Consider the following 18,440-nt stretch of genomic DNA (forward strand, 5'->3'; position numbering starts at 1 on the left):
TGCTGTGGGTCGGTGAGTAGAGAATGATGTTTATGTGATTTCTTCATTTTGAAACTTGACCACATCATGTTTTGTTGATCCATCAGATGCTAGTTCTGAAGGTTTAATGAACTGTCTCCCTCCCTCATTCAATGCATGGAAAGAGGACATTACTGATATTTTTATACTTCTAACATATTTGAGTAGATTTGGGCTGTTGGGTGTTTTGTAATAAAAGATTTATCTAAACTCTATGTTTAGTCATTGAGGCAGTGAGTGAATATGTTGTTCAGTGAGTAAAACCAACCAATTTTAGCACCAAGTTCCAACTCATAGTAGATCATTTTCTCTTTCAGGTACCACAGTGAGCACAGTGGTGGATGTGCACAAAAGGATCATCGGAGGTAAAAAGTGTGATGACAAAGAGCTATAATCGGACCACGTCTGAGACTCCAGTGCCATGACATCATGTTACTAAAGATAGAAAAATTTAAAACAAAGGTTCAGCCTATAAAACTTGGTGACTGCACAACAAAACCCCAACTGTGAGTAGTCAAAGATGTATTGATGTTCACTGTTTTTGTTTTCTCATTTTGTACCGTTTAATTCAAAACATGTTCTTGGAAATTACATCATATTTAGTATCATTCCATAATGTTTCTCTGTCTGTAGCTTCATGATAAAAAAAGGAAATAATGAAAAATAATGTTGAGCCAGAACGACTGACTGACCTTTATTTAAATTTTATTTTTAATGAGTAACTTTCTTCTTTTGATTATTTTTTCTAGGGCCTCAGTGCAGATCGCAGGGCATGGCCCCACCAACGTGAACAGTAAAAATTAATTTGGTGAGATTTTTGTATGAATTATTATTTTATCATTATTTTTTTCAGGATAATAAATATTTATCAGTGTTAGTATGTTGATCTTTAATGTCACTTAATTATTATTTAATAATATAAAAACATAAATGCCAGTCTGGACTGATTTCTATTTTGTTTGTTTTAACTGGGCAATTTATTTTGAAAAACTGAAAATATGATGGGATTAATTTCAGCTGATATAATTTATGTTACAGTCAAACATTTTCCTGCATCAGATTATATCCTATGGAGATTTTGTTTTATTTTATGAATTTTTATTCATATACTATGGAAACTTTTTTCATTACCTTGCTGTACTGACCTGTCTATTCACCAACTACTTCTGGGGTGCAGAAAAATAAAGTCGTTGCCTGTACTGGCCTTGGTTACCCTTCTGTGGGTACCGACAGTTCTACTGCTGACCATGGTTCTTTGTGGTGAAGATACTAAAGTGCATGCAGTCTGTGAGTTGATACGTACTGACCTGGAACATTTTCAATAGTTTAACATCCATCAGTATTTTAATTAACAAAGTGCAACTCTTTCCATAAACATGTTCCTCTTTCTCACAGGGTGACTCTGGTGGAGGAGTCGTGTTCAATGGTCAGCTCTACGGTTTGATCCAGGGTGGTGGTAAATGTGCATGGGACCGATCAAATATATTCGTAAACCTTTGTCACAAAGACTTTCGAGAATGGATTAAAAAACATACTGGTCTGCCATGGTGAAAAAATGTGTTGATCTGTTCTAGTTTAAGATTAACATGTCACAAAACTCTTCCCAAAATAAATATTATGTGACACTGAAACCGTGCATGAGGCCCTGTTTTCTATGAAAACTTAAAATTCTCTAACATTACACACACAGATTTATTTAGATTTATTTGACATTATCAACGACAAATTCAATTATGACACAAAATACAAAAACGTTTTCCACCTGGAGTTTTATTCCATCCATATAGACCACATCCAATAATATATATATATATATATATATATAATTTTTTTTTTAAGATAATTTTTTATTAACTTAAAACACTGCTTTCATAAACACACTGCACTGACAGTAGAGCGAGTGTGTCTGTATTATATCTGTATATCATAACAAAATAACCATAACAGTGTTGTATATAATGGAGCCTTGTAGCCAGTGAGGCTGATAATAAAACAATAATAATAATAGTCACCACTGTTTGAACAGAAGGAAAATCGTTACATGACTCATCTGATTCACCTTCTCCTTTCTCTAAGTGTCAGTGAGTATTCAGATACTTACAGGGGTGTGAAAAGGTATCGGCCTCCTTCCTGATTTCTTCTTCTTTTTTATTTGTTTTCATGTTTGTCATGCTAAAATGTTTCACATCCTCAAACTAATTTAAATATTAGTCAAAGATAACTCAGGTAAACTCAAAATGCAGTTTTTAAATGAAGGCTTTTATTATCATGTTCTGTTGAAGACACAGTCTACTCCCGACCACTCGTTCTGTGGTCAAGCTCCGGGAGTGGATGCATGTCGTGTGAGTTGATACAGCTACTGACCTGGAACATTTTCAATCGTTTAACATTCATCAGTATTTTAATTAACAAAGTGCAACTCATTCCATAAACATGTTCCTCTTTCTCACAGGGTGACTCTGGTGGAGGAGTCGTGTTCAAAGACAAGCTCTACGGTGTAATCAGCTTCACCAGAAATGATACACATGCAACTAAAGAAGCATTTGGATTCATAGACCTTTGTCATCCAGGCTATTCCACATGGATACAAAGTGTTACTACTCCAAAGAGAAAATTAAGTCACTCTTAACTCACTCTGAGGTTAAAGGGGACATGACACATTAAACATAGTTATAATAATTTAAAGAAAGTCTCCCACACCAAAAAGATTATATATGTTTTATCACTGATGGCCAAAGGATTTTCAAAATCTTGCCATTTAAGTTTCACTGTTAAAACACAGGACGTCGCCATCACGATTGTGTCGCCAGACGTGACATCATTGGATTGGTCGGCTGACTTTGCAGACACACTGAGAACCTGCATGTGCATTGAAAAAATGCAAACAAATGGGAACAAGAGACCAAAAAGTTGAGCTGGCAATTTATTGAAAACAACGATTTAACTGAAATAGGCTGTTCATTGATCAGCTGATCAAAACTTTAAAGCCCTTTTTGCACGGGAGTAGTTTTACCAGGGGACCTCTGGTAATTTCTAATAATGACAGAGGTCGTGTGTGATCTTAAGAATTTTGAAGGATGTGCTATAAATCAAAGTTTATACAGATGTTAGAGCACAAAGTCGAGATGAACTATTAACTTTAGACGTATAAAAACATTCAATCAACCTTCTGTAAAGGTGGGTCTCATTTAAATGCCGCCAGATTGTTGGTAATTTCTTCCCCGGGATAAATAGTATCAAATATATATTTGTATCATCATTTTTATCTGTCTCTGACATGCAGTGGAGTGAGGCTGAAAGCAGCAGAGAGAAAAATCAAGCTTTCTGCCTCGTCCTCGGACAGATTTTCTCCCTGAACTGCGTCTTCTTCACTTGCAGCCAAAACAACTGACCGATCCGATGACGGAGTACGACAGTACGACCAAAAAATTATCCATTATATTTAAAATATGTACACTTTCACTATGTTGGTGCATGTTCCGTTTGTTTCATGTCCCCTTTAAGGATAAATATGTCACAAAACTCTTCCAGAACAAATATCATGTGAGACTCCAACCCTGCATGAGACTTTGTTTTCTATGAAAAGCTGAACAGGCTGTTTTTTTTGTTGTTTTCACTTGTCAATGTAATGTAAAATTTTTAAATATAAATTGCACAGTTTAATCTGATATGGACTTACTGCATAAGTACGTTAGCAGTCAATTTAGAGCATCAAAGAAATATTGCATTTTTTAACCTGGCTGCCGTCCTGCAACATGCCATTAACTACTATTAGAAGCTACTGATGGTGCTGAGTCGCAGCCTGTTTTTATACAGGCTATACATATAGTCAGTATCTAGCACATGAGCTGTCTGGTCTCATCATATGAATTCAGGTCAACAATATAGATTTCACTGATGAAAGCATTATTTTCTACTGTGTTTTTATTAGTGACACATCTAGTGACTGAATGTAATGAAAACAGAGGACTACATAGATAGTAACCGCAACCTTTTCATGTCATGACTTTTCAATATATAGCGTACTAACATGACATCACAAACGCACATGCAACATTAGAAGATTAAACTCCAATTGCACTCTTGGTGAGACTCCAGTTGATGTAGAAAAAAGCTGATATATTTCCAGGAATAAATTATTTCATAAAAACGTTTCAAGTCATTCGGGACCAGGGCTAAAGGAGAAGAAGAAGAATTTGTCTTTCAACACACTGCAAGGACTTTTATCGTCAAGGTATTTATTACCTTAGGTATTTTATATTTTTTAGTAGTAGTCAGTTGGTATTTGGTCTGATGCAAATGCTTTCAACATGTCAGGCCGGGCTCAAAGCAGGACTCAGATGCAGAGGGGTGGAAGTTAAGGTGACTTTATTTCACAGAATCTACAGGGTGAGGAAACTCGAACAGAGTGTAAATAAAAGTGCTATGAAACAAACTCCTGACACGGCTATGAAATCTTATCAGAGTAAAATCACTCCAGAGGAGGAAAAAACAAAGATACTCACGGCTATGAAAGCTAGTAAAAAAAAGGCGCTCCAAAAGGGAGGAAACTCACAATACTAACTACACTAACGAACAAGCTAACCTGACCTAACGGGAGGGGAAAAATAAATCCCTGACAAACTAAAGGCGCCAAAAGAGAGGAAGCAAAACCTGGTAAGAATAACTAAGAAATGAAGGAAGAATTCCAAAAAACAGGAGGAAAAGCAAAGAAGGACTAAACACAAAATCACTCCAGAAGGAGGAAACAAAAACAGCCAAATTCTAAACAGAAAACCTAATCACTAGAACTAAGCTAGGAAGTCACAAAGAAAAATCACTCTTTCGAGATAAACTCAAGGCAGGATCGCAGGCACGGGTAGAACAGACAAAAATGACAAACACCCTCACACTCACACAATCAGACTGGGGACACATGAGGAAGTGCAAGTGACCTGAAACGAGAGGAGAGTTACTTTCCAAAATAAAGCAGGAAATGACGAGACAAACACACCAAAATAAGACATGACCACACCGCGGTGTGACACAACAGAGGCCTTAAAGCATGGCTAAAGGCAAAACAACAGGGTTCACATGTGTAAATACCATTTTATCATTGTTATTGATATTACTGTTATGATTATGAACTTTATTTGTCTCATTTCCTTTTGCTGATTATTCTGTGTTTCTAGAAAAGCCGCCTATGGACTGGTGGTGAAAATTAGCATGTGTGCTATATACACCCAAGCAAAGCATCTGGTCTGTCCACTGGGACAGTCTCATCATCAGTATTAGTGATGTCCATATCAAATACAGTAAACATAACATAACATTAGCCTGGGTAATGCCTTATAGGTCCAGGTTTTAGCCTGGACCGACCTCCTTGGTCCAGAACCCTCCGTTGTGAACTGATTATGCTCCGACAAGCTCATACAGCACGATGAACAGCTGGTTGGAGTTGAACTTATTGGTGTTAACTTTTTTCTTGCTTTGGTCTGCCCCCTGCTGTCACAAATTGGAGCATAATTGGAGTATATTTGTGTGTAGAGCTGCTGATTTTAGAAGGTCCCAGTGTGATGTAATATGCATTCATTTAGAAATATTTCCGTTTTTAAGCTACTATGTTTGGTTGTGAAAAAGATTTTCACGAAACTAAAGTCACGAGTTGAACAAAAAGTGGAGCCTGGTGTTGATGTTTCCATTAACACTTGATTTAGGTGAAACTGCAGCATCATGTTTTACTCGTGCATACATGTTAGGTACAACTACTGAACTGAGGAGACTTGCAATAATGTTTAAATTCTGTACGTCTCACTGCTTTGCCGAGCACACTGTGAGAGACAGAACACGTTTGTCTACAACTGTGGAAAAAATCATGTGACTAGTGTGTAAATTGTGGCTGGGACGAGCGTGGAAAGAGAAAAGCTTCAACCGATTTCACACTTGTTCTCTCCCTTTAAGTAGCAACATTCTGCACTTAGAACGAGTTTCAAGAGAAATTTTCATGGTCATTGAACAATGATTGATCAAAAACTATAATCAAAACGAGTAGTAATACACCAGTACACATGTTGTTGTGTTTCCTACTACTATTCCTGTGTGTATTTGTAACTGTGTGTGTATCTGTGATAACAAAGTTACCTGTGTGTGTGTGTGTTGGTGTGTGTTGTTGTAACATAAATGTGTGGGACACAGGGATCAGCTGTATTAACAGCAGAGACATCAAGAGGAGTCCCTGATGAATGAACTGGTCTCAGCTGTGGCCCAGAGCTACAGCTCAAGTGTTGCCGTGGCAACTCACAGTGGTCGTCAATGACGACAGAAGCGCGCGGAGCCGGGACACAGAAAAGAGCTAGATTTCCCGCCTTTTCGCTGGTCTCACATTTGGTCTTACTGTGACAAAACCTTAGCTCCTATCAGAAAAACAACCATACCGTGGGCGTCGTAAGACCTTCCTGAAGACTTTGATATGTTTTTGTCCTCCTAGAGTAAATATTTTGGACACACTCGCGGTTTAAAGACAAAGGTCCTTCTCCTTTCCTTTTCCAGTAAAAAAAAAAAGAAATGGAAAAAGTGTGGTATTCTAAAACTTTTGACCAGTAGTGTATATATTATTAAACAGGCCGAGTTTAATGTAGAACACATTTAGTTGGTAGAGGGTCCTTACTTAAAGTTGTCATCAGTTTGGGGTCCTTGGCCTAAAAAATTTGAAGACTCCTGCATTAGCCGATTAGTCACCGATTAGCATTTCAGTGGCGTAATTTCAAAACAATACAGACACACCAGAGCACAGGTATAGAAGCTTTCTCTGGAGCAGCCTCCTATCACTCTGAATAAACCTTATGCTGGAGAAAACAGAGAATAAAAGACTAGTAAACTTAGTATAAATGTAAACACATGAAATGTTTGACTCATTACATATGACAGCTGGTCGCTTAGTTTCATAAGATTTTATTGCAGAGAAGTCCCGGTCAAACTCTGCACATTCACACTAACAGCTGAAGCTGTGGAGACGTTTATTATTACAGTCATGTCTGTACAGCGTTTTTGAAAATGTTGCTTATTATTATATAAAACACCTTTATTAAGATGGCTATTTAGTCGTCTCTTTGTCTGGCCAAGGTAGAAGCAACCACAAGTGCAGGATAAACGACATACAAATGGTGCATCTGTGATACTGATGAGGAGTTTGAAAAGCAGGCTGAGATCTTGTCAGACAGATTTGAGGCACAGGCTACCCCTAGACCTGAACTTTTAAATAAACATAAAAGAAACCTGTTTGGATGAGGACACAGGACACAGCTCTCTAGCAGGTCCCATAAAAAGAATAATACGTGTTTGAAGAGCCATCTATGGGTGAGGCATGGTATTTTATTTATTTATTTTTATTTTTTTTTACCTGTGGTCCCACAGCCTGCCCACCAGGTGTGTGATTACCTGACCTACTGAAGAGGATTCTGTCCACAGAGGGTTACATCTGCTCCGCATGGGTTTTCTACTACTGTGTTTTAAATCTTTTCATCATGAAATAGCCATCTTAAAGGCTTTTTTCAGTGTTTTGGACTTTTCTTTTGAGCTTTGCTATTCATGGCCCTTCCCAAAGAGCTCCCTCGTTAAATGCATAAAAATACTTGCTCAGTTCATTTTATCTCTATTTTTGTTCAACTTGTGACATTAGTTTTGTGAAACGCTATTTCACAACCATATCACAACAAAATAGTTTAAAAACTGAAATATTTCTAAATTAATTGATGTTAAATCACATTGGGACCTTCTAAAATCAGTATTGATACCCAGTTATACATTAAAATATATCAAGTATACCAGGTAGAAATGTTTGGCAGGTTTTTCTTTTTTTTTAAACATGACTGGAGACTGTAACTGTCACGAGGGAAGAAGGTGTTGAGGTGAGGACCCAGGTGCAGGACGATAAGGACGATGCAGGTAGTTAAACAAAAAGCATTTAATAATAAACAAAAGGCGCTGCAAGCAAAGCAGGAAAATCCAAAATAATCATGAAACGTGGCACGGTATCAAGGAACGTGGCAACATGGAGATGACATCAAATGACGCATCAGGGAACAAAGGGAAAGGCGGGACTATATATACACAAGAGGGCTCAGGGCTGACAAGACACAGGTGAAACACACGAGGATCAACACAGGTGAGACCAATTAACAATCAAGGGACAGGGAGGCACAAAACAGGAACTCACCAACTTAACAAAATAAAACAGGAAACACAACATGACACAGACAGACATGACAAAACCACAAGGAAACGCGACAGACAGGAAATCCAGAAACTTGACAAAATAAAAACAGGAAACTTCAACACATGATCACAAAATAAAAGACAGACATAGAACCTTGACAGTAACTGTGAATCTCCAGTTTGTGACAGCAGGGGGCAGACCCAGGAAACAAGAAAAAAATAAACACCAGTGAATGAAGGCTGGCATTCAAATGTAGGAGTCATTCAAAACTCAAGACTCATTCATGATACACAATATGTTTGTCTTGCAATGAAAATAGTAATTTAATTTCTGAAATTATTCGATTTGCAATTTAACCATTTAATTCCGTTTCAATTTATACAGAAGAACTGTAGATCATATTCTAACCCTAAATTGCAAAATTCACATCCTAACATTTAATATTGGGTATTATTATTATTTTCACTCTTTTTAAGTTCTCTGTTTATAGGTAGGACACATTCTCATAGCTTCATAAATTTATCTTTCCGACAACAGTAACACCGGCTTATATGATGCCTTTACGTAAACTCGGAAATTGGACTGGACGGGCTATAATAACAGTTTGACACCGATCTATCACCAGTCAACCAGGAGACTTAATCAAACGCAGTGTGACGTCATTTCAACGTTGACCCACTTTTAACGTGCCGAGTACCGACTGTAGCTAATTAGCTTGCTTGCCGATTAGCCTATTGTCTGCTAACTGGTACAGCGTTGCTACGTCTTTGTGTGAGAATCTCCGTTGACATATTGAAGTTTGTGGTATCTAGCGCTCTGATGCTCCTGTGTTGAGATTCTATCGATTAGCCATATGGACTGATGGAGCTTCAGAAGCTGCTCTACTATGACACCGACACACTGAACGGTTGCCGAGGCAACTGTTGCAATACAGTCTGGGATTTGTGGTATTAATGGAGCGCACGCAAAATACATGGGGGTCCGATTCTGATAGATAATACAATACATTTGGCCTCGAGTTTGATATGTTTGCCATAGGGTGACAGTGTTGGACACAACATAGCTGTCAGAGAGGAAGTATTCCTCCTGGCTGAACACTATTGATATTGGTAAGTATGTAAAATAAACAAATAAATAAGGAAACAAATGAAATAGAGATTTTTCATCGGACCAAAAAGTCATATTTTATGTTCAAATAAAATTTTCCATTTGTGTTGATTGTGTCATTGGTCTTACATTTCATTTCAAGTGGCATTAAAACAGTCTGAAAAAAATCTTAAATTTAACTCGAGCCCTGTTTAAGCGTAAGATTGTGGATGTTACTACTGCTTGTTCCTGCGGTAATATGATATGTGATGTGCGCTGGCTGTTCATAGACACTTTTTTAATCTATGCAGTTAGCACTGTTTGGTTACTGGTTTTGGACATTCAGAGAATCAGTTTATCATGTACATGCCATAAATATTTAGGCCACATATTTAAGATTGTTTAGTTATAAATACGTAAATCTGGTTATTCTATATTTAAAACACTTAAGGTTTATTACTATTAAATAAATCACATTAACTTTTCACAAATATGCATCACATGAAGTTAATTAGTTTATGTAAAACTATGTAATCCAAATGGATGGAAATTCCATATTCAATCAAAATGCATACATGTAAATATTAGGCCAGATTTTTTATTTTTTTTTATTATTGTAGTTTGCACATTTCGGTGTCAATTGAACAAAAATTATGGGAGGATATAGGCTTAATAAGTTTTAGTTTTTGAAGTGAGTGATGGATTGATAGAGTGATAAGGTTAGATATGTTCAATATTTTCTTATCTTCAGACATAATAGTGTAGGAGACGTTTCTTTACCTGCTTGATAGTTTCAACTGAGACTCCAATCTTCCTCAGAAGTGTCATTAGTCTTTAAATTAAATTCATTATAGACGTGAACTTATAATCATTGTTTTACTTCATGGCCTTGGTGCCCTGGCTTTTGACTTTGGTGCCCTCAAAAAAATTATAAAATTATGAAATTCCAGGCCTGGTCAAATTATTTTGGAAGCAGTAATTTCCAGGTTTGACAGCTCGGAGCTCATTTTTTCCCCCAAGTTGTCTTGAATGCCCCACTCTGCTTCTGATTGGCTACTGATGTAAGTTTGGAGAGGGAAAGTACATAGGCGGCTTTCTTTGTTTCCAAGTAGTATATCAGGCATTACTCTAAATTCCTCCCTGCATCATAGATTTGCATTGTATAAGCATAATTTACGCACAGCTTCCATATCTCTTTGATTTTTTCCAAACTACGGGTTGGGCCGAGGGTCAAGTCACAATACGGCCATAAATTTAATCTTGCATTAAAAAGAGTGTGAATCAGTGAGCTGCTATCAAATGAACTTTGACAGCTCAAACACATATCCATCACTACATTTGGAGACTATGTTAAAAAGAAAAAGAAAAGAAAAGAAACAGAACACAAATGACAAGAAAGAAAGAAAAATGACAAAAAAAAATCATCCCACTCCTGTTGTCCTCAGGGTCTCTAGTGGAGGCATCGTGACCTGTGACCTCATCTCTGGAAACTTACAAGAACATCACAAAGCTGTTTGTAACCAGGGTTAGTTAAACCCCAGTTAATTGTAGTTGCTTTGGAAATGTATTTTTATATGATCTATTTATGTTCTAAATGTTTCCCTCAAAATTAAATGCATGACTATTTTTCACAAGAGTGGAGCAGTAAAAAACATCTTCTCCTATAAAAAAAAAAACTGTTTATGTGTTACTGCCCCTTTAACAGAGGTGGCAGTTGTTGAGCGCTGTTTTCAGTGAGCGAAAAGCTGACAGGTGTGTGCATCGTACTTTAGCAAAAATCTTTGCAAGTCCACTGACCGATGCATGGTGCGTGTGTAGATGTGAGAAGAGAAAAAAGAGGAAAAGTTAGAATTGAAATGATAAAAAACTCAGAAGTCATGAAACTAAACGAGAAGAGACTATCAGCGAGCTGCGAGTTCGAGTAGGACGACGTAAACTGTGTAAACAATTGATTTCCCGGTGAGTAACGATCGATGTTTACATTAGCATGCTAATTTGCTATCAGAGTGCTAAACACTGAAAATAACTTAAGATAACCTTGAACTCTCTCTAAAACCAGTCGGGATAAACTCGAAACAGGTTGGAGTAATGTATTAGTGTCAGAAGACTATGTTTTGTGCTTTATGAATCTTGTGTTGTTATTTTTATTACTGTGAGTGAAACTCTTGATAGTAGGCTTGGTGCAGGCTAATGTAATCAGTGTTAGGCCTCGGCAGAAAAAAATTCATGCAGCTAAGCTAGTGAGTGTGTTGAGTTAAAATGGTGTTTTGTACTGTTGTGAATAGTAAAGTTAATGTAATTCATGTGAATAATATGAGTTATGTTAAAAAAAGAGAGGGAGGGAAACAGAGTTATTTTTGAAATGTTTATGTGAATTCATGTTTTGGTTACTATGTGTTAAGATAGATATTAAAAATTCATGGAAAATGGTAGTAGAAGAAAAGTGGCTACTTTCCCTTGGGCGTGAGGTCATCCATATCTCCATCCACATCTTCATCTTCACCGTGACACTTACCATTGGACGTTCACTGTTAAAGAGGGCGGTAGGACTTTGAGTGCACTCGTTTTATTTTATTTATTTGGGCCCATTTTTCCATTTTTTTCCTAGTTTTTTATTCATTTGAACTTTTGGGACAGTTTGCTTTTCAGTACCTGAGATCTCAGAGGTTTTTGTTACTTGTATTTTATATATTTTTTTTTTGTATTTTGGGTTCAATTGTGGTTGAAAGATCTTTGTATAATATACCTCCTTTAAACACTCAGTCTGTTGTGTGTTATTTGGGGTAGACATTACAGATCTAAATCAAAATTTAGTTGAGTAGATACCAGTAGTCTCCTCATCGAGTCTAGAGTTAGAGTTGGTCCTCATTTCCTGTTTGATATTAACCCTGTCTTAGAGTGACAGGTGCAGGGAGGGGTTACATGTTCATTTAGTGTTGAGTGTTGAGCATTTGGTGCAGGGAAGAATGTGCTGCTTTATTTATTCAGTGCAAACCAGACGAACACCTGAACTTTAACCTGATGCAGCAGATCATTTGAATCTGGAAAGTCACTTTGAACCAGTTTTGATTAAAACAAATTACTTGGAATAAGTATGTGTCTATCATTGGGTACACTTGCTAGATTTTTAGCTAACTTAGCATTATTGCATCTTTATAGGTTAGAAAATGGATTGTCAAGATCCTTTGATCTTGTGATGTTGCAACTAAACCTTAGCTTGAAGTAACGCGTATATGTGGATCTAATTTCTAAGAGACAGGTTGTGTTGCCAAAATCTGGAACAAACCATCAAAAAAGACCCTATAGACCTACACTCCTTTTAAACATATACAAAAAGAACAATCTGAATGCAGAATGTTGTAGTGTAAAGTAATGCTCTATATATCAGCATTTCCCAACAAACAGTTTTTTTAAGGCATGGAAACACACAACTCAGATTTTACGATGATCCCTACAGTCAGTACGAGCTATCGGCTGAATATCAGAGTTGAGCCCTACATGTGTAGTTAAAGGTAAAGATGAACATGACACCATGATTACACACTTTAATTTCTTTTAATGAGTCTCAGAATCTCATTCCATCAAACACTGCAGCCTTTCTAAAGAGCAATACTATGGATTAATTTTACTCTGAAATAACTTGAAATGGTGAAATTAGTGGTTGAAAAACTGGGACGACCCCTGTCGTGTGCGTCTGAGTTGTGAAAAAAACCTGTGTTTCCCTGAGGTTGCCATGGAACCTGAGTGACTGATTGACACCTATTCGATTATATTCTGTTAAACAAAGTACTGGTAAATTGGCTCCCGCTCTTGTCCCTCCCATGTGCTTTGTTGTAACCCCTGAGCCGGGTTGTAACAAAACAAACGATGTTTCAGGATCCCAGCTAGGCCTCTTTTCTGGTAAATATGAGCTCATAAATAGTAAGTCACTGTTATAAGATGAGGTCTACATCATTAATCCACTTATATTCCTAAATTAAATGACTAACTTCTGTAGCCCTGGTCACTTGAAACTAACTGAGTGTACTCTGTCAATTTTTAAATAATTTATTCCTGGAAATATATCAACTTTTTCTAGATCAACTGGAGTCTCACCAAGAGTGCAATTGGAGTTTAATCTTCTAATGTTGCATGTATTTTTGTGATGTCATGTTAGTACGCTATATATTGAAAAGTCATGACATGAAAAGGTTGCAGTTACTATCTATGTAGTCCTCTGTTTTCATTACATTCAGTCACTAGATGTGTCACTAATAAAAACACAGTAGAAAGTAATGCTTTCATCAGTGAAATATATATTGTTGACCTGAATACATATGATGGAGACAGACAGCTCATGTGCTAGATACTGACTATATGTATAGCCTGTATAAAAACAGGCTGCGACTCAGCACCATCAGTAGCTTCTAATAGTAGTTAATGGCATATTGCAGGACGGCAACCAGGTTAAAAAATGCAGTATTTCTTTGATGCTCTAAATTGACTGCTAACGTACTTATGTAGTAAACCCATATCAGATTAAACTGTGCAATTTATATTTAAATAATTTTACATTACATTGACAAGTGAAAACAAACAACAAAAAAAACAGCCTGTTCAGCTTTTCATAGAAAACAAGGTCTCATGCAGGGTTGGAGTCTCACATGATATTTATTCTGGAAGAGTTTTGTGACGTAATTATCCTTAAAGGGGACATGAGACAAACGGAACATGCACCAACATAGTGAAAGTGTACATATTTTAAACATAATGGATCATTTTTTGGTCGTACTGTCGTACTCCGTCATCGGATCGGTCAGGTGCTTTGGCTGCAAGTGAAGAAGACGCAGTTCAGGGAGAAAATCTGTCAGAGGACGAGGCAGAAAGCTTGATTTTTCTCTCTGCTGCTTTCAGCCTCACTCCACTGCATGTCAGAGACAGATAAAAATGATGATACAAATATATATTTGATACTATTTATCCCGGGGAAGAAATTACCAACAATCTGGCGGCATTTAAATAAGACCCACCTTTACAGAAGGTTGATTTAATGTTTTTATACGTCTAAAGTTAATAGTTCATCTCGACTTTGTGCTCTAACATCTGTATAAACTTTGATTTATAGCACATCCTTCAAAATTCTTAAGATCACACACGACCTCTGTCATTATTAGAAACTACCAGAGATCCCCTGGTAAAACTACTCCCGTATGAATAGGACTTTAAAGTTTTGATCAGCTGATCAATGAACAGCCTATTTCAGTTAAATCGTTGTTTTCAATAAATTGCCAGCTCAACTTTTTGGTCTCTTGTTCCCATTTGTTTGCATTTTTTCAATGTACATGCAGCTTCTCAGTGTGTCTGCAAAGTCAGCCGACCAATCCAATGATGTCACGTCTGGAGACACAACCGTGATGGCGACGTCCTGTGTTTTAACAGTGAAATTTAAATGGTAAGATTTTGAAAATCCTTTGGCCATCAGTGATAAAACATATATAATCTTTTTGGTGTGGGAGACTTTCTTTAAATTATTATAACTATGTTTAATGTGTCATGTCCCCTTTAACCTCAGAGTGAGTTAAGAGAGACTTAATTTTCTCTTTGGAGTAGTAACACTTTGTATCCATTTAAAATAGTCTGGATGACAAAGGTCTATGAATCCAAATGCTTCTATAGTTGCATGTGTATCATTTCCGGTGAAGCTGATTACACCGTAGAGCTTGTCTTCGAACACGACTCCTCCACCAGAGTCACCCTGTGAGAAAGAGGAACATGTTTATGGAAAGGTTTGTGCTTTATTTTTTTTATTTAAACTATTGAAGATGTTCCAGGTCAGTAGCTGTATCAACTCACAGGAGATGCATCCTTTCCATCAGCTTGACCACAGAACCAGTGCTGGTAATGATGTGGTGTGTTCTTCTTAAGTTCTTTCAGCCTAGTGCAGTCAACGACGTTAACATCTGCACATTGCAGAGTTGGTGATGGCTGGTCAACTACAAAGTAAAGAAAAAGAGAAATGAAATCTCCATAGAATGTAATCTGAGACACAGAAAACCGTACCACAAATCCTGTCCATATAAATAAATCACATTCAATTTTCAAAATAAATTGAACAGTTAAAATGGATAAAATGGAAATCAGTCTAGATGGTACTTATGTTTTTATATTATTATTATATTATTAACAGATGAAATGTCAGCCACTTGATTAATATGTGTTAAATGTAAAAATGATGATGAAATGATAATTCAAAGAAAATCTCACTTCTTTCATAATTAGGGCCCATGGTACTGGATCCATAACCTGCAATCTGCACTTGGTTTCCCCTTGAAAAAAAAAATAATCAAAAGAAGAATGTTCTCAAACTCAATCGATAATAACTTTTACTTATCATTTCAGTTTCATATTTGTTCAGATCTACACACTAGAAAGAAAGCGACAAATAAACAAAAAGGACAAATAAAATGAAGGCCAGTCAGTAGCTCAACATTATTTTCCATTATTGTAAATTATGATTATTGTTATTTTTAGTTATGAAGCTTCTGACTGAGAATCATTATTAGGAATTATACTAAAAACAATGCAGTTGCCAAAAATGTGTTTTGAATTAAACTGAATAAAAAAAATGAAGAATTAAAATAAAGTAAACATTAGTACATGTTTAACTACTCACAACTGGAGTCTTGCATTGCAGTCAGCAAGATCAACAGACGGAATCTGATTTAGAAAGTCAGTAATTTCTCTTCCGTCAGGTAACTTCAGAAACATGATATCGTGTGGTCCCTGTTCATCTTTGTAGATCTCAAGTTGTGTGGTTATGTCCACCTGCTTTGCTTGACCTGGATGTACTCCTAAAATGACGGACACTGGACACTGGACCATTTCACTTTCACGTGATACCGACGCACTTCTTTACCACAGTCTTGACCTCCGATGATCCTTTTGTGCACGTCCACCACTGTGCTCACTGTGGTACCTGAAAGAGAAAATGATCTACTATGAGTTGGAACTTGGTGCTAAAATTGGTTGGTTTTACTCACTGAACAACATAGTCACTCACTGCCTCAATGACTAAACATAGAGTTTAGATAAATCATTTATTACAAAACACCCAACAGCCCAAATCTACTCAAATATGTTAGAAGTATAAAAATATCAGTAATGTCCTCTTTCCATGCATTGAATGAGGGAGGGAGACAGTACATTAAACCTTCAGAACTAGCATCTGATGGATCAACAAAACATGATGTGGTCAAGTTTCAAAATGAAGAAATCACATAAATATCATTCCCTACTCACCGACCCACAGCAGAACAAGAAGCAGCGTCAGACGAGCCATCGCTTTCGTTCCTCTTCCAGTGACTTCTGTCCAGTGGCACTAACTTATTAACCATGTTCACCATCTCATGTTGGTCATGGAGCAGCCAATCACAGAGCAGAGCTTTATCAACAGACTCACATGGTGTATATGGTTCCTCACATTCATGCAAATGTCATGAACATTTCCAGTCTTTTTTTTCCAAACACTGACAGTAGGCATCCAAAGAAAACGTAAAAAGATAAAGTGACATCTGACAGTTAATGCAAAGTTGCTCTCTTCTCTGAAGCTAATTTATGTAAAGTACATCAACCGCACACTTCTAACATCATCTCCCAGGAAAACAGGATCACTTCTACCCTGTAGGTACGGTGTAGACCATGGAACATACACTGAAGCTGAATTTATATGTCAAATGTCACTAAGCCTCTCATTCACCACATCAGAAATGTAACTATACTTTCCAGTCATTTGCCCAAAATGTATTTCATTGTTCACGTGTCTCAGCAACTAAGCAAACATGGAAAATTCTCTCATGTTCAGCCTCAACAAACTCTCTACTCAGACGTCTTCTCTATGTTCTGTGCTGCAGAGATTTCAGTGAAAGTGACCATTGATCCACATTTATAAACTTCAGCTCCAACATGAACTGATCAGTTCATCACTGTGTAAAGTACACAGAGACACAACACAGAGACACAACACAGAGACACAACACAGAGACACAACACAGAGACACAACACAGAGACACAACACAGAGACACAGCACAGAGACACAACACAGAGACACAACACAGAGACACAACACAGAGACACAACACAGAGACACAGCACAGCTGACTAGTGTCCCATTAGTATTTCAGTGGTGTAATAACATAACAATACAGACACACCAGAGCACAGGTATAGAAGCTTTGACTGGAGCAGCCTCCAAAACTTAGTGTAAATGTAAACACATGAAATATTTGACTCATTACATATGACAGCTGGTCAGTGGCTTTAGTAAGATTCTGTTTTAATTATTTCATGTTGTACCTCCCAGTGCATGGAGCCTTCATAGACGTTCACGCACCTGTTGTACCGTTAGATAAGAAAGTTAAACAGAAGTCACTCATCCAGTTTGACCTTGCAGCTGAAGAATATGTATATTCACTATTTGCTTATCACAAAGCTTAACACTGAGGTCTTTGTTCCACGACAAACTGTCTTTCACCTTTGAAACTTTATTTAATTCCAATGACATTCAGTCTGTGTTAGTGAGTTATACTATATAATGATGCTGGAAGATGGATTTAGTTATCTTTGATTTCATTTATTATTTTAACTTTTCATTTAATTTACGTTACAGCCCAACTCACCTTAGATAAAGGAACTAACAGACAGATGAATGTGATGGACATGGTCCTGTAGAGGTTTGATGAACAACTTTTTGTTTGGTTTTATTGTTTAAAAACTGTTTTATGTAGTTCTATGGTGTTAGGAATAAAATAAAATGTTTTATTATAAAAAGTGGAGTAAGTTGTGGATGAGTGGCTTCACCACGTGTCACCTATTCTTTATCAACACCAGATGCAAATACAGGTCTTCCACTCCACAACGCTGACAGATCGTTGTCTCCAGTCGCCTGATAGAGTCGCTCCATCCTTTGTATTTTACAAACCAAGCCTTTAACTGACCAGAATAATCTTTCCTTCTGTTTTGTCTGTTAAACTCTAACTCCAAACAGCCGTGACACAAAATTCATTAAGAAACTTTTGAAGAGGATTCAAATCTGAACACAGAACATGGCCTCACATGTCTCAGTGAGAAGGTTGTGGGTTTGAATGCATCGGCCGACTGGAGCC

General features: G+C 37.0%; 1 protein-coding gene across 1 annotated transcript; it reads right to left on the reverse strand.

The window, feature by feature from the left end:
- Positions 1-13,929: 13,929 nt before the first annotated feature.
- Positions 13,930-16,616, reverse strand: LOC125003477 (kallikrein-13-like). Its single transcript, XM_047577432.1, has 6 exons — positions 16,577-16,616; positions 16,194-16,253; positions 15,951-16,143; positions 15,542-15,603; positions 15,131-15,270; positions 13,930-15,032 (listed from the first exon to the last, which is right to left on the reverse strand). The coding sequence occupies exons 1-6, from the start codon at positions 16,614-16,616 to the stop codon at positions 14,856-14,858; spliced, it is 672 nt and encodes a 223-aa protein (XP_047433388.1). The 3' UTR covers positions 13,930-14,855.
- Positions 16,617-18,440: the final 1,824 nt, after the last annotated feature.

The sequence above is a fragment of the Mugil cephalus genome, chromosome 2 (genome assembly GCF_022458985.1).
Source record: "Mugil cephalus isolate CIBA_MC_2020 chromosome 2, CIBA_Mcephalus_1.1, whole genome shotgun sequence".
Taxonomy (NCBI): Eukaryota; Metazoa; Chordata; class Actinopteri; order Mugiliformes; family Mugilidae; genus Mugil; species Mugil cephalus.